The sequence below is a fragment of the Diaphorina citri genome, unplaced genomic scaffold (genome assembly GCF_000475195.1).
Source record: "Diaphorina citri unplaced genomic scaffold, Diaci psyllid genome assembly version 1.1 scaffold4, whole genome shotgun sequence".
NCBI classification, from domain to species: Eukaryota; Metazoa; Arthropoda; class Insecta; order Hemiptera; family Psyllidae; genus Diaphorina; species Diaphorina citri.
Window position 1 is genome coordinate 737,432 of NW_007377443.1, and position 18,208 is coordinate 755,639.

Here is an 18,208-nt window from a genome sequence, read left to right on the forward strand (position 1 = left end):
AGGTGAAAAACTTTCCTGCCTTGTATTCAAGTTCACTACAATAGCTTCACACAATAAGTAGGTAGGTACCTACCTAGTGCAGCAGAATACCCTTACTAAATAAAGTCAAAGGTATGGGACACAAGTGCCCTTCACAGAGACAGGAGAAACAAAGAGCCTAGAATAGAGAGGGGGAGACTTGGAAGAAAGGAAGCTGACCAAGGGCTATGAGAAAGAACTCTATGCCACTGTTCTAGAAGTCAACATGGAAACTAATATCATCAGATTAGTCCACAGTAGGTAACAACCGAAATTAGGCACTCTAATGTGAAGCTCATAGAGCACTTTTAGGTGTTAGCATACTTACAAGCAGCCTAAAACATGAGACAAAAGTGTCAATCAAATTTGAAGAATCTTCTTACCTTGACCAAATTCAAACTAGAAAGCAATGAGTTCTGCATGCATTAGATAGGTCTAAGCTGCCACAGGTGTTGTTTGACGAGAAATATAGGTACCCACATGCAAATTTATTGCAATTTATGAAATATGAAACTTAAATCTGGAGTAGGTAGCTATTTCACTTCGTAATCACTTTGACATTTTTCTCATTACCCAGAACCCCTTGATGCAGAAGCTTCAGTTCTACACAAATGAAAGCCTAACATTTCATAGATTGAGTTTTGCTCAATCCTACACATATTATGTTAGATTCAAAATTAAAAATCAAAGTGAGCTACAAATTACACCTTAAAACCTCAAAATTGTCCTTTCTTAACAAGAAATCTAGTTTCAACTTTAAAAAATTCGTATCAATTTCAAAAAATTGCACTGCACTTTGCACTTCCCCTACTTGCAGTTTTGCATTTTTTTTTGCACTTTAGATAGCGTAGTTTTAGAAATGCTCACTAGATGAGATGAGCGCTGCTGTCGATTTAGGGATGGGTAAATATTCTCTGAGTCGATTCAAAGAGTCGAATATTTCAAAAGAATCGTGAATCGCGATTCTTAAATTCAAAGAGCTGTCGATTCTGCTCCATGACCAATGAAAAGACAGTAAAATGTAAACAAATAATGTCATTGGTCCATCAATTTTGTTCTTTGATCACATCTCTGGATCAAATGATCACACGAAAAAAATCATCTTTGGTGTGAAGCTAGCAACTTTTCCACACATTGCATACACGAAAAATAGAAGGGGCGCAGTATTTTGAAATTTCCATATCCCCTCTCTTCTTCCCTTATCATAAGATTACCGTTACTTTTTTGCTAGTTTTTACTTTCCTTATCCTATAGGAAGGAAAGTAATGTAATCGGGTCAAGGAGAGGGGGAGACTCAGACTTGGAAGAAAGGAAGCTGACCAAGGGCTATGAGAAAGAACTCTATGCCACTGTTCTAGAAGTCAACATGGAAACTAATATCATCGGACGGTATAGTTAGAGAAAATGTATCCGAAAACCACGAAGAGATTTTCATATCATTTGCCAACTGATCGCCAAATTAAATATACTTTTAGTTAACAAAATAAATCTTTTAGGGCGAAGAAAACAAATAATTCTATGAAAACGTAATAAATACTTACCTAAGGATTAGAATAATGTATTATGCAGAGATATGACTAATAATATGATTCCTTTCAGAATTATTATAGAAAAACATCTACTTTTGGATCTTGTAAAGACTAGAGAGATAAAAGTAATTGGTTTTAAAATTATTCCAATAGGTATTAGCAAAACAATACCTATACTCGACGCACATACATGAATATTTATACGTATATCTAGACACCCATTCTTATAGTGTATAGTTATATCTTCAAAAACAGATCTAATACCAACAGAAATAAGAGTATAAAAATAACTTGTGTGTAAATAAATATCAGAAGCTTTTTCTCAAAAACATTCTATTCTACGTATATCTACAACTTCGAATAGCCTGAGTTTGTGTTATCTTAACACACACTCAACTTCAATAAAATTACACCTAAACAATAAATAAATTGATTTACCTTGGACCACAACAAAACAATTCACATTTTCAACGTATAGCAAATTTCAAACATCGTTCAGATTTAAACCGAAACACTCTGTGTTAACTTGAGAATAAGTACCTAAAGGAGGACCAGAAAAAAAAAAAAAAAAAAAAAATTTTCTAGATACCTCAAAGAGAATATGAGTGTGATAGACAGATAGATGAACAGGGCTCTGTTACATCGTTCAGTAAACATTAATGGAAGTAGCCCATTTGGGAAAAATATCTAGAAACAATTTGAATTTCCTAAAACTAGGTACACATTTCACAAACATAGAAAAATAAATGTAGATACATCATACAAATTTATGCTAATCAAAACTTCATTGCTTACATGCTCTGCAGACCCCAAATGAGATGTAGGACCAATAGGTAAGTGTCTTAAGTTTATAGGTAGGACCTACATAGGTACGAGTATCTGTTGAAAGATAGATCTTTTGTTTTTTCAACTTTAATTTAAGTACCTAGCTAGCTTCCTCTAAAAATATCAAGGTAGTAATAATTAAGTACTTATGTAGGTACTTTACTTAAAATGAAATTAAAGGGTAGAATACTCGTATTTCAAAAAATAAATGCTACCACGCTAATTAACACGTTTAGGTATAACTCTCCCACCATTCCCTCTCTCTCTCTTTCTTTCTTTCTTTTTCTTTCTCTTTCTCTCTATCTCTCTCTCTCAATTCCAACTAGGAACCGGGGATATAACGTGTTAAAATATTACAATAATAAGTGTGTTAAAATATAATTATGTAAATTAAATGCGGTAGACACTAGACAGGACATTAGGTATTAGGTATAGGTACGCATATTGTACCTATAATGGGGGTGAGGGATTCTAGAAGCTTCAAGATCTACCTACTTACTCTAATTAAATTTCAATTAAATTTCCATCGTCGTATAAAAATGAAGTAAGGATAGGAATAACTTAAGGTAGCAAATAAAAAAATAGATGTCAAACAGTAAAAAATAAACTTCTTGTATAGAAAGGGGGTATAAAAAACTGAAATTTCTAGGTACAAGATATGAGAGTTAGTTAATGAAATGTTTGACATTTGAGTCTGTAAATTAGATTCGTAGAAGCTTAACCCATCCTTTAGGGACTCTGTAAATTAACTAATGACCACTTACCTGTGATCAAGGTGAGAGCACAGAGACAGGCAAATGCCGAGATGTCGATTTCCATGAGGTGCAACGACTGGCAGAATTCCAAGATGGCGTTCAACCAATCATCACCGAAACTTCTCTGACATTGCTGCTTCTCGAGGACGACCCCATTGCAAAAGATTAACTTGGTATCTTCGGCTCTCGTTCTGAAAAATTAAAATAGTCTGATTAGATCTATTATACGGATAAAGCTTAACTTACCCAGACTCATTTTCTTAAGTAGGTACCTACTGAGATAAAGAAAATTGGAAATACATATCTACCTATGCCTAAAAAGAAGATTATAAAATCATGTTTACTTAATAATGAATCAAATTTCCAATATAAAAGAGACTTTATTGGTCCTCAGTTTAAAGCTTAACTTACTCAGACTCATTTTCTTAAGTAGGTACCTACTGAGATAAAGAAAATTGGAAATACATATCTACCTACCTATGCCTAAAAAGAAGATTATAAAATCATGTTTACTTAATAATGAATCAAATTTCCAATATAAAAGAGACTTTATTGGTCCTCCTGACAAAAAGAGATGCTTTAATCCCATGCGGGCAGCGGGCAATCTCAATAAAGGATTTGAAATGAAGTTCTAGTTCCAGAGTACCAATGATCTCACCTGTACGCCAGTCGTAGGACAAACAGTTCAAGAGACGCGGATTGGAACAGAAGCTCTTGGTCCTCTTTGCACAGGTCGGAAAAGCCGGGGATTTTGTCGGCGAAATGTCGAATGACGTCCACGGAGGTTGTCAGCAAGCTGTAGAACTGCTGAATCTTCTCCGGCTCGGCGATAGGCGGCTCGAGGGGGTTTGGTTCTCGATACTGAAACGAAATGATTTTTCTTATGAACGCCTGAAAATCTGGTCAAGTATGCAATGTGCGATATATGGTGTCTGCCTACAGTAGGTACGTGAAAATCGCGAAATGCATCAATTTCTAGCAAATAACTGAAGACAAGTGCTGCTGTGCTTTCGGAGTGCATATTTCAGTGAATGTGCACTCCAAAGCAGCTAGAATCACAGTTGAATTCTCTTTCTTATGAACGCCTGAAAATCTGGTCAAGTCTGCAATGTGCGATATATGGTGTCTGCCTACAGTACGTGAAAATCGGGAAATGCATCAATTTCTAGCAAATACCTAACTGAAGACAAGTGCTGCTGTGCTTTCGGAGTGCATATTTCAGTGAATGTGCACTCCAAAGCAGCTAGAATCACAGTTGAATTCTCGCTGACAAAAAGAGATGCTTTAATCCCATGCGGGCAGCGGGCTACAATAAAGGATTTGAAATGAAGTTCTAGTTCCAATGATCTCACCTGTACGCCAGTCGTAGGACAAACAGTTCGAGAGACGCGGATTGGAACAGAAGCTCTTGGTCCTCTTTGCACAGGTCGGAAAAGCCGGGGATTTTGTCGGCGAAATGTCGAATGACGTCCACGGAGGTTGTCAGCAAGCTGTAGAACTGCTGAATCTTCTCCGGCTCGGCGATAGGCGGCTCGAGGGGGTTTGGTTCTCGATACTGAAACGAAATGTTTCTTATGAACGCCTGAAAATCTGGTCAAGTCTGCAATGTGCGATATATGGTGTCTGCCTACAGTACGTGAAAATCGGGAAATGCATCAATTTCTAGCAAATACCTAACTGAAGACAAGTGCTGCTGTGCTTTCGGAGTGCATATTTCAGTGAATGTGCACTCCAAAGCAGCTAGAATCACAGTTGAATTCTCACATATCTATGTATAATCGTTTTCCATTCTTTCCTTGACTGAAGTGAACACTTTAAACAAGTGTTTGAAAAATTAAATAGCATACTTTATTCGTATGTGCTTATACCTGGGTATGTACATAATATTTTATAACATCTACCTACCTTATGATCGTTAAAAAAAAAAACAAAAAAAAAAACAAACAAACAAACTGAATATGCCAGGTGTTAGAGACCTATGCACCTCTCCTGTTGGAGTTAGTAGTTACTACCTATGAGTAAACAGGGTCATTTAGATCTATAAGCTATAAAGTTTACCTGCTGATATTTCTATACCGCAGTGAAAAATCAATCTCACTATGAGTAAACAGGGTCATTTAGATCTATAAGCTATAAAGTTTACCTGCTGATATTTCTATACCGCAGTGAAAAATCAATCTCAGTAAACACTCTATTAAAATAATAAGGAAACCATAAAATATCTACACAGACCACAACAGTACGGTTCTGTTAAGTACGTCAATGAAGAACTTCACTCGATTGCAAATGGTTAAATGGATTTGTAATATTTGTTTGTATTTGGTTATCGTACAACACCCAAAATACACATTGTTACGTTTGATTTATACCCCCATATCTATCTGATGAGTGAATTCAGGATGACACAAATGATATAATGTGAGTTCCTATTGATAAGCTATGTAGAGTAAGCTCAGTAAAACTAAAAATCCCATCAACCTTAAAACTGCATTTTTTAGGTACCGCGTATCGGACCATTCTAAAGTTGAAGTACATACCAATGCTAGAGGTACTTTCATATCGAGCAAAGTTTTGATGACTGTAGTGGGTCATTGTGTCATTCGAATGACTCACATCATCTTAATCATCTTTACTCTAATGTAAAAATCCTCAAGGTGTGGTGTTCTTATGTAAAACGAAGATACATTGGGTTATGCGTACGTATTGCTATGTAATTTACACGTCTCACAATACGTACATACCTAGTTATTATTAGATTAAAAAACATCCATTCTCAAAAAACAGTCATAAATCTAGGCCAAGCTTTTGGTAACATGTGACTCAGATTGAGTGAGTTCACCGTTTACTCTGATACTGGATCAAACAATATAGGTATCTTTCTCTGTTGTATTTATTGTCTTTTGTTCGCATATTCTGAAGTAACGAACATAAAACTAACAGAGAAAAAGGAAAATCTGTGACGTTCTTTAAGGATAGTTTATTTTCCCATATTTTATAAAAGAAAGGTATTTTCATACTCAACCAAGCCGTGACTGTCAATTTAAATCAGGTAACTAAAAAGTCGAGTCTTACTAGAATATGTATGTAATTATATTCATGCAAGAACTTACGGAGGTAAAGTTCAGTTCACGAGTACATAACGTCTCACAATACGTACATACCTAGTTATTATTAGATTAAAAAACATCCATTCTCAAAAAACAGTCATAAATCTAGGCCAAGCTTTTGGTAACATGTGACTCAGATTGAGTGAGTTCACCGTTTACTCTGATACTGGATCAAACAATATAGGTATCTTTCTCTGTTGTATTTATTGTTCGTATAAAATAATCTATATGATCATAAAAAATTAAAAATATCTTTTCAATCTACCAAGTACAAATGTTGAGTCCCATGAATTCTCATTAACCTAGTCAGGAGGGAAAAAGATTTAAAGCTTGCGATTTTTTACTTGACACTTTCAAGTTAAATTTTAAATCTGCCTCTGTTAGTTTCAAGTTACAAAATCGCAAGCTTTAAAGAAATACCTACAGAAAGAATGTTACTTTACAAACACACACATCGAAAAAATCAATACAATAAGATATGATATGTCAAAACTTTTTACATTTAGAAGTCTCGATAATTTTACAAGTCATAACTTGAGCTTTGTTGTCCAAAAAAGTGGTAGATTTAAAATCTTAAACGCAGGGATAATCTTAAACGATCTTTTATCTCGAATGGATATAAAACAGACTAGAAGTAGGGGCAGTTGCAAAAAAAAAAAAAAAAAAAAAAAAATCGTAGGTACAACACCCAAAATACACATTGTTACGTTTGATTTATACCCCCATATCTATCTGATGAGTGAATTCAGGATGACACAAATGATATAATGTGAGTTCCTATTGATAAGCTATGTAGAGTAAGCTCAGTAAAACTAAAAATCCCATCAACCTTAAAACTGCATTTTTTAGGTACCGCGTATCGGACCATTCTAAAGTTGAAGTACATACCAATGCTAGAGGTACTTTCATATCGAGCAAAGTTTTGATGACTGTAGTGGGTCATTGTGTCATTCGAATGACTCACATCATCTTAATCATCTTTACTCTAATGTAAAAATCCTCAAGGTGTGGTGTTCTTATGTAAAACGAAGATACATTGGGTTATGCGTACGTATTGCTATGTAATTTACATGTCTCACAATACGTACATAGTTATTATTAGATTAAAAAACATCCATTCTCAAAAAATAGTCATAGATCTAGGCCAAGCTTTTATAACATGTGACTCAGATTGAGTGAGTTCACCGTTTACTCTGATACTGGATCAAACAATATAGGTATCTTTCTCTGTTGTATTTATTGTCTTTTGTTCGCATATTCTGAAGTAGGTAACGAAAATAAAACTAACAGAGAAAAAGGAAAATCTGTGACGTTCTTTAAGGATAGTTTATTTTCCCATATTTTATAAAACAAAGGTATTTTCATACTCAACCAAGCCGTGACTGTCAATTTAAATCAGGTAACTAAAAAGTCGAGTCTTACTAGAATATGTATGTAATTATATTCATGCAAGAACTTACGGAGGTAAAGTTCAGTTCACGAGTACATAAAGTTCTAATTTTACAAATTTTGTCTAATTAATCAATTGTATAGTCATTTGTAAATTGTATAGTCACGTCATTTATGTGCAAGGCTCTTTAAGAGAACCGAATAAGTAGATTGTGATGCAATCTAATTAAATCTCAATTATACGTATGTCCTACGAAGCAAACGAACTCATCTTCTCATTCAACAAAGTACTAATTTGTTATTAATTCTTTCTGCCCTGGTTTGGTAGTAGCAATAGTTCAATCAGACGGGGATATATTAGAGGTTATTTAATTCAAAAGAGACTAGAAGTCCTAATCAATAATCACATGCATTTAATGCAGAGGAACGTCATTCTCATAACAGAAGATATTATATCTGATAATGGTCGGGATATAAACAAAGAAAGTTCTTCGTCTTGTCAGACATTGAGGGTTATAAATTTATCACTGGTAGTAAGTACTCCCCCTCATTACAATTTACAATTTCAAATGTCAAGTTGGTAAACTTCATATTATTTTCAGGTGTTGTAACATACGTGTACATGTACAACCTTCGCCACTGTTGTGTAAGTACTTAATTATTGGTACCATCTGCAATTATGTCGGAGTAGAAACCGGTGCAATCCCAATAATTAAACAATTAAACTGTTGCCAAATCTAATGAAGAGTCTGAAATGTCGATGATTTCACCTTGTACTGATACTGCTGGAGCATTAAGCATATGTGTTTATAGCTTTATCAAGATGTATGCTTTAAAGAATCTACTTTAAACTGAAGCTAAGGCAATAGCCTATACTGTTTGATAATAGGTATTGCCTATCCAATGTTAAGTACCTACTAGAACCTTTTTAAGTCGACGTAAAGATTGTGCTGTATCAAAGCTTCAATCAAATGATAACATCAATAGATTGGCATGTATGTTGTATGTTTCTAGTAAATAACTGATTTTGTGCTGCTGGAGCATTAAGCATATGTGTTTATAGCTTTATCAAGATGTATGCTTTACAGAATCTACTTTAAACTGAAGCTAAGGCAATAGCCTATACTGTTTGATAATAGGTATTGCCTATCCAATGTTAAGTACTAGAACCTTTTTAAGTCGACGTAAGGATTGTGCTGTATCAAAGCTTCAATCAAATGATAACATCAATAGATTGGCATGTATGTTGTATGTTTCTAGTAAATAACTGATTTTGTATGGGTGTTACGTTATGTACATACGAGTATAGGTTCGAATCTGTGTAGAACCTTCACTGTAGGTATAGGGTACAATTATTTTGTGCTTTTCACCTAATTTAGGTAAATAAGTAGATAGAAACACGGAAATTATGTGTTTTTACTTTTTTTCAACATAGATTGTAGATTATTTTCTTAGGTAATTGTCTGATGACTCCCACAAATAGGGTCCAAGTCTCAACTCACATGTGTGAAAAGTCGAATACATATAGTTTAACAATATTATTAGTAATGAGATCTTACCTGTGAATAGTCGAGTGACGCAATGTCAGGTGTGGTGTCCACATGAGCTCTGAGTGTGTTTTTACTTTTTTCAACATAGATTGTAGATTATTTTCTTAGGTAATTGTCTGATGACTCCCACAAAGAGGGTCCAAGTCTCAACTCAAATGTGTGAAAAGTCGAATACATAGTTTAACAATATTATTAGTAATGAGATCTTACCTGTGAATAGTCGAGTGACGCAATGTCAGGTGTGGTGTCCACATGAGCTCTGATGACGGTATAGTTAGAGAAAATGTATCCGAAAACCATGAAGAGATTTTCATATCATTTGCCAACTGATCGCCAAATTATATGTACTTTTAGTTAACAAAATAAATCTTTTAGGGCGAAGAAAACAAATAATTCTATGAAAACGTAATAAATACTTACCTAAGGATTAGAATGAGCTCTGACCAAGGCTGTTATAAGTGAAACAGGCGGACTGGGCGGTGACTCTTGCGGTGATTTTGGTTTCGATGGCAATCGACCCCGGCGACCTTTCAGCGAGTCTGTTCTGACCACTTCCTTCACCATACCGACTTGGAGACACTTTTGAAAGCGACAGAATTGACATCGATTCCGTCTCCGCTTGTCTACTGGACACGCCTTGTCTGCTAGACACACATACTTTGATCCCTTCTGTACCGTCCGCTTGAAGAATCCTGGAGCCACGAGAAATTCAAAATCGGTTTAGTACACGATCGTTTTAGGACATTTATTGCCTACGATATCATTAATTACACAAAACAGTGTGTTTATTCTGTTTATTAATAAACATTGCATGATAGCGCCTCTAGTGAAGTGATCGATTTTACAGGACTTTCTATTATTTAGCAATAATTCTGTCAAAAAATTGATTATTTCCCCAGATAAAAATAGTCCACGGTAATTACAACCTGTACCATATGGAACGATAAATCAATTTAACGCTACAGGGTGCTAGCTGCTAGGCTTAAAACTCAAGGTCTATAGACTCTAGAATCTATGGAACCTCATCTGAAAACCGCGAGATTATTTTCGCAGTAAATCCCATAAAAACTCGCCTCTGTTGAACGTGTTAATTAATAGTCAGGTAGGAGGTTAATTAATTTCATTAGTCACTCAAGCGCGGATAATTTATTTGTATTTTTGACTACTGACCACACGGAAGCAACGTGTAAAATATATCTTCTATCTGATAGGTAACTTTATCTTGTACATGACGGAATAATACCCTGTGGTGAGGAGACATATGAGCTACAAGGGAATTTTTGACCACTGACCACACGGAAGCAACGTATAAAATATATCTTCTATCTGATAGGTAACTTTATCTTGTACATGACGGAATAATACCCTGTGGTGAGGAGACATATGAGCTACAAGGGAATCTTCATATTCCTCTTTGATATAACACCTTAAAGTCCTGAAGCATCCCTAGGCTGACCATACGTCCCGCTTTCGGCGGGACAGTCCCGCTTTGGAGCCTCTGGTCCCGCTGTCCCGAGAAAAGACATATGAGCTACAAGGGTCTGGCGATACTCTTCAGTTGCCATAAGGATAATATTCGAGGTAGATACTTTTCACTCGGTGAGATTTTCAAAACCCGACTTGATTAAAAATAATGGCAGTATTCCTAAGTTTGCAAATTCAGTTTGGTCAGTTGGTCACAATTTGCTCAGTTGTTTCCGAACCTCAGAGGGCAAAAGTAATGTTCCTAGTAGAACTTTTGCGGTAACAGCATCGAGCGTTGCCCTGATGGAGAGGCTGACGATACTGACGAAAAACGCCGACCCCGACTGTACAGGGGAAAAGGGCGAAGAAGAAGAAGAAGAAGGAGGAGGAGAAGAAGAAGACCATCGAGCGTCGCGCTTACCTTTGCATCCCTCACAGGTCCGCACGCCATAGTGTTGGCATGCAGCGATGTCCCCACACACGGCACACAGTTGTGACGGGGAAGGAGGGGTAGGACGTGACGTGTCACAGCCAGGGGAGGAGGAGGCTGAGGAGAGGGGGGCACTGTGCCTCAACTTGGGCGACTCGCTACTGCTGCTGAAACAAAGCCGAGATCCGGATTAGAATGTTCCAATGGGCGTCTTTTAGCCTCCTTTTTTCCAAGCCCAATTTAGCAAATGAAACAAGATTGATTATTTTGGCGATAAAATACTATGAGAGTTCATACATCTCCACTAATTTTAGCAAATGTAGGTAATTGGTTCTTTTATAGTGAAGAAATATGGGAGTTCTATCTCCACTAATTTTAACAAAATAAACGTGATAAGATTGGTTCTTTGAGTGAAGAAATACTGTGAGAGTTCCGACATCTCCACTAATTTTGGCAAATGTAATTGGTTCTTTTAGAGTGGCATCTCCACTTGAACATGATTGAAATATAAAATTGAAAATTATAAATTTACTGGTCCTAAAAATTCATAGTTAAGGTAATAATGTACATGTCCAAATAAATATGAGCACAAAAAAATTTGTCTAAAAAATATTTGATCAGTAGAATTTCCTGAAGTGTTTCACTGCATTAGGAACATAAATGACAGTGTGTTTTACCTTATTATACTTTTACTTTATTAATATTGCTGAAGATAGAACTCAGGTAGGTATGCCAATTAGAATTGATGACACTGTCCAAAGTTTCATTTTAACTTGTCTAATTAGTTAAAAGAAATAAAGAGATATAGGTTTCCAATTCCTACATTCCAGCTGCTATTTGACAAGGTAAACATACATAATTTGAATGGCCAAATCACATAATATATGCAATTCAAATAAATGGTCGAAGAAAACATTATCATTTTTTGTTCGTTAATGTGAAGAAATAAAGAGATATAGGTTTCCAATACCTACATTCCAGCTGCTATTTGACAAGGTAAATACATAATTTGAATGGCCAAATCACATAATATATGCAATTCAAATAAATGGTCGAAGAAAACATTATCATTTTTTGTTCGTTAATGTCTAAAAAATGTAGCTCATTATATTTTCATATACAGTTGATAGGTATCTATTAGTACGAGTAACAGGCATGGAATAGTGACGGCTACTAAATGATGGTGTTCCATCAAGGATTCGAGTATAAAATTAGTTGTTTTTTTTAGAATCAAAATCATGTTTTTCTAATTGAGATGTGGAAAACCCTCAAAACTTCCGGCTGTAGGTAACTTGCGTACTATTTCAATTTTAACCTTCTACCTAGTTGCGTACTAAAATGAAAAAAAAAAAAAAAAAAAAAAAAAAGATGTCATTGGGTCTTTTTTTTTTTTTTTTCAAAAGTTTTGGGGTTTTTTTTAAAAGATGTCCGACTTGCGTACTGGGTCTTTTTTATTTATTTTTCAAAAGTTTGAGGGATTTTTTTCATTACATGGGACAAAAACATTCCCCTGTTTTCCTAATTTTGTTCAAATGAAGTCCTTTTTATAATTATGTTTCCTAACCCTATACTAAAACCAATAACACCAAAAAAGTTGATCATTTGTGAAAGATCTTGTTGTGTACTACCTAACACTATTATTCCCAGAAAGTTGATCATTTGTGAAGTTCTTTTCGTGTGCTACCTAACCCTATCATTCCCAGGAAGTTGATCATTAAATTTGTGAAGTTCTTTTTACGAGCTACCTAACCCATGTCAAAGGCTTTATGCCACCTAACCTTCTTCGATTGTTCTCAAAATTTTGATGGCACTGTGAAAGCTACTGTAAAAGTACGAGGTTTTATCCTTTAAATATTCTAGCTATTAGTGGAAACCAAACGTTTGATTTTAACTTATTACACCAAACATCATAAAAAATTACTCCACGGATTACGTCCCATTCGGCTTTCTAACTATCCCATTATTTGTCAGATTTATAATATAAACTATGTTTTATTGAAAATCCAAACAAAATCTAGTGAGCTAATAAACGAAGCTAATGTTGCAAGAGTTTCATCTCCTTAATGATGATCAATGTATCAATGTTGCTGCATTTTTAAGCTCAAAGAAACCTAATCTGTATTTAATATCTCTAATACCATTCCGAAATCGAATAATAATACCAAATCTGAATCCTTGTATTGTGAGAATAATATCGATATTTATGATTAGCCACGATCAGGGTCGACAAATTAAAGACTTTTTTTAATACTGGAACACAGAATTCGTTCAGTGATAGTCATGAATTCGAAAATGAACATCATGAACATGAATAAAACAAAAGTGGGAAACTTATCTTTAAGATATCGAAGCCGTGTTGTTATACACACAAGTTACACGGAGCTACCAAATCACAACCAAAAAATTGCGATTGAACTATTCTACCCCGCCAGGAAGCGAACCTGGACCTTTATCATCCCAAGTCATGTCAAAGGCTTTATGCCACCTAACCTTCTTCGATTGTTCTCAAAATTTTGATGGCACTGTGAAAGCTACTGTAAAAGTACGAGGTTTTATCCTTTAAATATTCTAGCTATTAGTGGAAACCAAACGTTTGATTACACCAAACATCATAAAAAATTACTCTACGGATTACGTCCCAGTAGGCTTTCTAACTATCCCATTATTTGTCAGATTTATAATAAGTATAAACTATGTTTTATTGAAAATCCAAACAAAATCTAGTGAGCTAATAAACGAAGCTAATATTGCAAGAGTTTCATCTCCTTAATGATGATCAATGTATCAATGTTGCTGCATTTTTAAGCTCAAAGAAACCTAATCTGTATATTTAATATCTCTAATACCATTCCGAAATCGAATAATAATAATACCAAATCTGAATCCTTGTATTGTGAGAATAATATCGATATTTCATGATTAGCCACGATCAGGGTCGACAAATTAAAGACTTTTTTTAATACTGGAACACACAATTCGTTCAGTGATAGTCATGAATTTGAAAATGAACATCATGAACATGAATAAAACAAAAGTGGGAAACTTATCTTTAAGATATCGAAGCCGTGTTGTTACACACGAGTTACACGGAGCTACCAAATCACAACCAAAAAATTGCGATTGAACTATTCTACCCCGCCAGGAAGCGAACCTGGACCTTTTGTATGGTAGTACTGCTACTAGATCAGTGTGCCGCTCACTATGTTATTGCTATGGATGTTGAGACATTTCGAAAGAACGAGGGAGTCTGAAGAATCTCATAGCAAAGAACATGGTCAAATGAGATATAGTGAAGAAGATAGAGAGAATGTAAAGACATTGATGTGTCCATAAGCCCTGTGTATTGGCCTTACATCATTTAAATCATTTGTTTTCACTTCTACTACAGTACTACCTGATGATACTTGATAGCGGTCCTAAATATGGCTAATCAATGTACATAATATATGCGGCTAATCAATATCTATATAAGGATGGTCATTATTTTTGAAGAGCCTCAGGACGAAGTCGATTTGGAAATTTGAATCCTAATGGATCTGATACGTCTAATCGTAAAACATAATGAGATATAGTGAAGAAGATAGAGAGAATGTAAAGACATTGATGTGTCCATAAGCCCTGTGTATTGGCCTTACATTTAAATCATTTGTTTTCGCTTCTACTACCTGATGATACTTGATAGCGGTCCTAAATATGGCTAATCAATGTACATAATAAATATATGCGGCTAATCAATATCTATATGAGGATGGTCATTATTTTTGAAGAGCCTCAGGACGAAGTCGATTTGGAAATTTGAATCCTAATGGATCTGATACGTCTAATCGTAAAACACTAAACAGCAAGATATCATTTGACGAATTTGACCCGCTGCTGCCCAAGAGCAACTTTGTTTTAGTTTCTTGCTCATTTTTTAAACTGATTTTTTTTTTTTTTTTTTAATCCATTTACTTCTTATATGACCTATCTCTTTAACATGAATATGTATAAAATTGTGTTTTATTCACTTTTAATTGTTTTTATTCAAAGTCTATTTTTCTTTCGTTATCACCGCATTTCTCATCGCTCTCTTATTTATCCCTTCTTTGATTGTTTTCACTATTTTTAACAAACAAATTAGATAACATAATTTTTCCTAAATTGATTACAATGTAGATTCCAGATGATAGGTTAAGATAATGTCCACGTTTGGGACAAGAAAATTTATTAATCAGTAATAACAATTCATCATAGGTTGTAGTAAATGTATGTATATAACTGTATTACTTGGATGATTCAGTGACTAGAATGACTAGTGACTGTGTGGTCTATCCAGTTTCCTACCAACAACTAAGGTAGTCTTCAGTTAATAATAAAATATTGGAAACGGAAATGTTTGTGAAGCTTGTTATAAATAAATTTAAAAATAACTTGTGATAATAATCGTACAGGTGATAATCTTTTGATTTCATCTAATGATGATATGAAAATTACCTACATGTTTTATCACTTGTCTTATGCCAGGATTATGTAGAATTGAAAAAAGTTTTGTAAAACGCGAATAACAGAAAACGAGTATGATACCTATAGGTACATTGAAAATGTTAGAATCGGAAATAACCTGGGACGACAAACGAAAAAAAGGCGAAAAACATAAAATACCTTGATGTTATAACTAAAATTATCTAACCACATGTTACAAATGAATGCTTCAGTCTCGGAGAGAGGAAGCAACGGATGTGTGAGGTAAAAACCCAAAGAAAATCACTGGCAGGGAAAACTAACATCCTTCACGGTGATATCATTAACATGAAAACTACTCCAGACACACTAATACAAATTGATGATTGGATGAAAGAGAGAACATGCGCTATTGAATGCACCTTGCGCCACGCCTCCTTATAACCCAAGTGTATTGTACTTGATGTTACTCAGCCTGAATATAAATTAAGGGGATAAACGCGGCGGCTCTTGACAAGAAGCACACAACACACTATTCATTTCCTGAATTCCTAAATAGAGAAAACCTGTATACTATGTAGAATTGAATGAAGCTTAATCGAAGCCGCACAGGATTAATTTTTAATCTAAGTGATAATTTAAAATGCAAATCTGATCTGGCTTGGAGAATCTAGTATCTAATTCAGAAACTGGAATAGGAGGAGGTATTTCTAGTATTCTAGAATGGGCATACCTACATTGAGATACACGTTTTCCCATAAAACATTCATTCAGCAATATCTATGCAAAACTTAAAAAATTGCACTAAGTCACTAACAAAGTTTCGTATCCTTTTTATTACAGAAGATGCTGATCGTAGTTTCCTCAGAAGACCATGGTCAAGAATTCTTTGATTTATGAAGGAGCAAAGTGAGGATTCTAGTGGGGTAAGTAACAATAAGTACTTCTTTTGGTATTCTCTAAACTCTAAGGAATTAGAAATATTAGGATCCTACAAAGGATTTGACATATGCACTTGAATGTAAAAATCACATGAAGATTTCCACTCACCTTGTCGACTCTGACCTGGAATTAGGAATATTAGGATCCTACAAAGGATTTGACATATGCACTTGAATGTAAAAATCACATGAAGATTTCCACTCACCTTGTCGACTCTGACCTTTGGAGAGGTAACGAGGCTCGCCTCGGCTTCACAGTGGGCAAGGTAGTATTGATATGTAGCTCGGACGTGGGCGAGGGAAAGTGAGGGAGGGAGTATGAATCCTGTTGACTGGGTGGGAGGGGGGCGCTCGGCTCCAGCTGGGGATGATATGGGTTGTACGTGCTCTGGGGGAAATGAGGCGGATGGTGGGTGGGAGGGAACTCATAGTGGCTGTGTGGAGGGGAATGGTATTGCCTATGGTGATGCGGATGGTGGTGGTGGTGTGCGTTGTTATTGTTATTGTTGTAGGGGAGCTCCGTGTAGCTGATGTCTTCTTCTAGTTTGAACCCGAGACTGGCGGCGTATGCGTCTTGTTTGCGTAGATTTTCTATAAAGCTCGGATGGTGACAGTCTTCTTCCATTTTGACGCCGGATATAGCTCCGTGTAGCTGATGTCTTCTTCTAGTTTGAAGCCGAGACTGGCGGCGTATGCGTCTTGTTTGCGTAGATTTTCTATAAAGCTCGGATGGTGACAGTCTTCTTCCATTTTGACGCCGGATATGTTGGAGGTGGTGGTGGTTGGGGGTGCAGGGCCTGGAATTAAACAATAGCATATTAAACTAATGAAATTACTCATGACACGATTTTTTAAAGACGTCACGTAATTGTAAACGTATGTAGTTTAGAAATAGGTAACTCCCTTAGAACATTAGGTTTCCAATGCCTTAGGTCAGCCACTCACTATCAGGTAGACCTGACAGGTACACCTGATCAGGTCCGCCTGCATGCTGCATGGTCTACCTGATACCTGATGAGCACACCCACTATCAGGTAGACCTGATCAGGTGTACCTGTGGTCAGGTTTACCTGATAGTGAGTGGCTAGCCTTAGACGTTTCTAATAATGAGCTTTCTAATTATTTATCTTACCTGGAAGTTTATGATTCATGAATATTGCGTGATGTGTTCTGATGAGGAGCTTTGGTGTTATAGAGTCTTCAACGTGTTAAAGATTTCGAAATTTTAAACATTGTCGGTTCAGATGAGTAGCAATTAAGTTAGTATTATTAGCACCTGTTAAACAAGTAGTAAGTGGAAGAGATATTGGATTGATGATCATATTGCTACAGGTATTGCTAATTGGATAATACTTTTATGAATTTTTTTATATTTGCCCAATGTGTTGGCTAATCGAGTTTTGCTGATGTACCTAAATAAAATACCTTCCTTAATATGTTGTTTTTATCGTTCTTGTGTCATAATCATAATTCCACTACATTTTTGAGGTAAGAATTGGGAATATGTCATCCATCTACTGTCTACTCATCTCACAAATTCTACAAGATTTGTGTACGGATTTGAGAGTGTCATCTATCACAGAATTCTACATTTGCGATCGCTGCAGGATTGAGTTCAACAAGAAGCTGGAAAGTAGATCTAGCATGCGTGAAATCTTATTAGGCCGCTGCGCCGTGAGCTCTGCGGTATAATCCACTACCGATAAGTCTGCTGGGATGATGAGCAGAGAATTTAAAACCATAACTGGAATGCGGGGATA

The 18,208-nt window shown here is 35.6% G+C and overlaps 1 protein-coding gene across 1 annotated transcript; it reads right to left on the reverse strand.

Annotated features, from left to right (window-relative positions):
- Positions 1-3,101: 3,101 nt before the first annotated feature.
- Positions 3,102-17,078, reverse strand: LOC103522717 (probable nuclear hormone receptor HR38). The gene is made up of 6 exons (XM_026830066.1): positions 16,655-17,078; positions 11,059-11,231; positions 9,617-9,865; positions 9,384-9,436; positions 4,480-4,682; positions 3,102-3,318 (listed from the first exon to the last, which is right to left on the reverse strand). Exons 1-6 carry the CDS (start codon positions 17,071-17,073, stop codon positions 3,102-3,104), a joined length of 1,314 nt encoding a protein of 437 aa, XP_026685867.1. The 5' UTR covers positions 17,074-17,078.
- Positions 17,079-18,208: the final 1,130 nt, after the last annotated feature.

What these genes read in the sequence shown, in the direction of transcription:
- LOC103522717 (XM_026830066.1), bottom strand. Translation starts at nt 17,073, where the DNA reads ATGGAAGAAGACTGTCACCATCCGAGCTTTATAGAAAATCTACGCAAA. An exon ending in GACCTGTGAGGGATGCAAAG is followed by an intron (nt 9,866 to 11,058) that starts GTAAGCGCGACG and finishes TCGTGGCTCCAG; the next exon opens with GATTCTTCAAGCGGACGGTA. An exon ending in CGTCACTCGACTATTCACAG is followed by an intron (nt 4,683 to 9,383) that starts GTAAGATCTCAT and finishes ATTTCGTTTCAG; the next exon opens with TATCGAGAACCAAACCCCCT.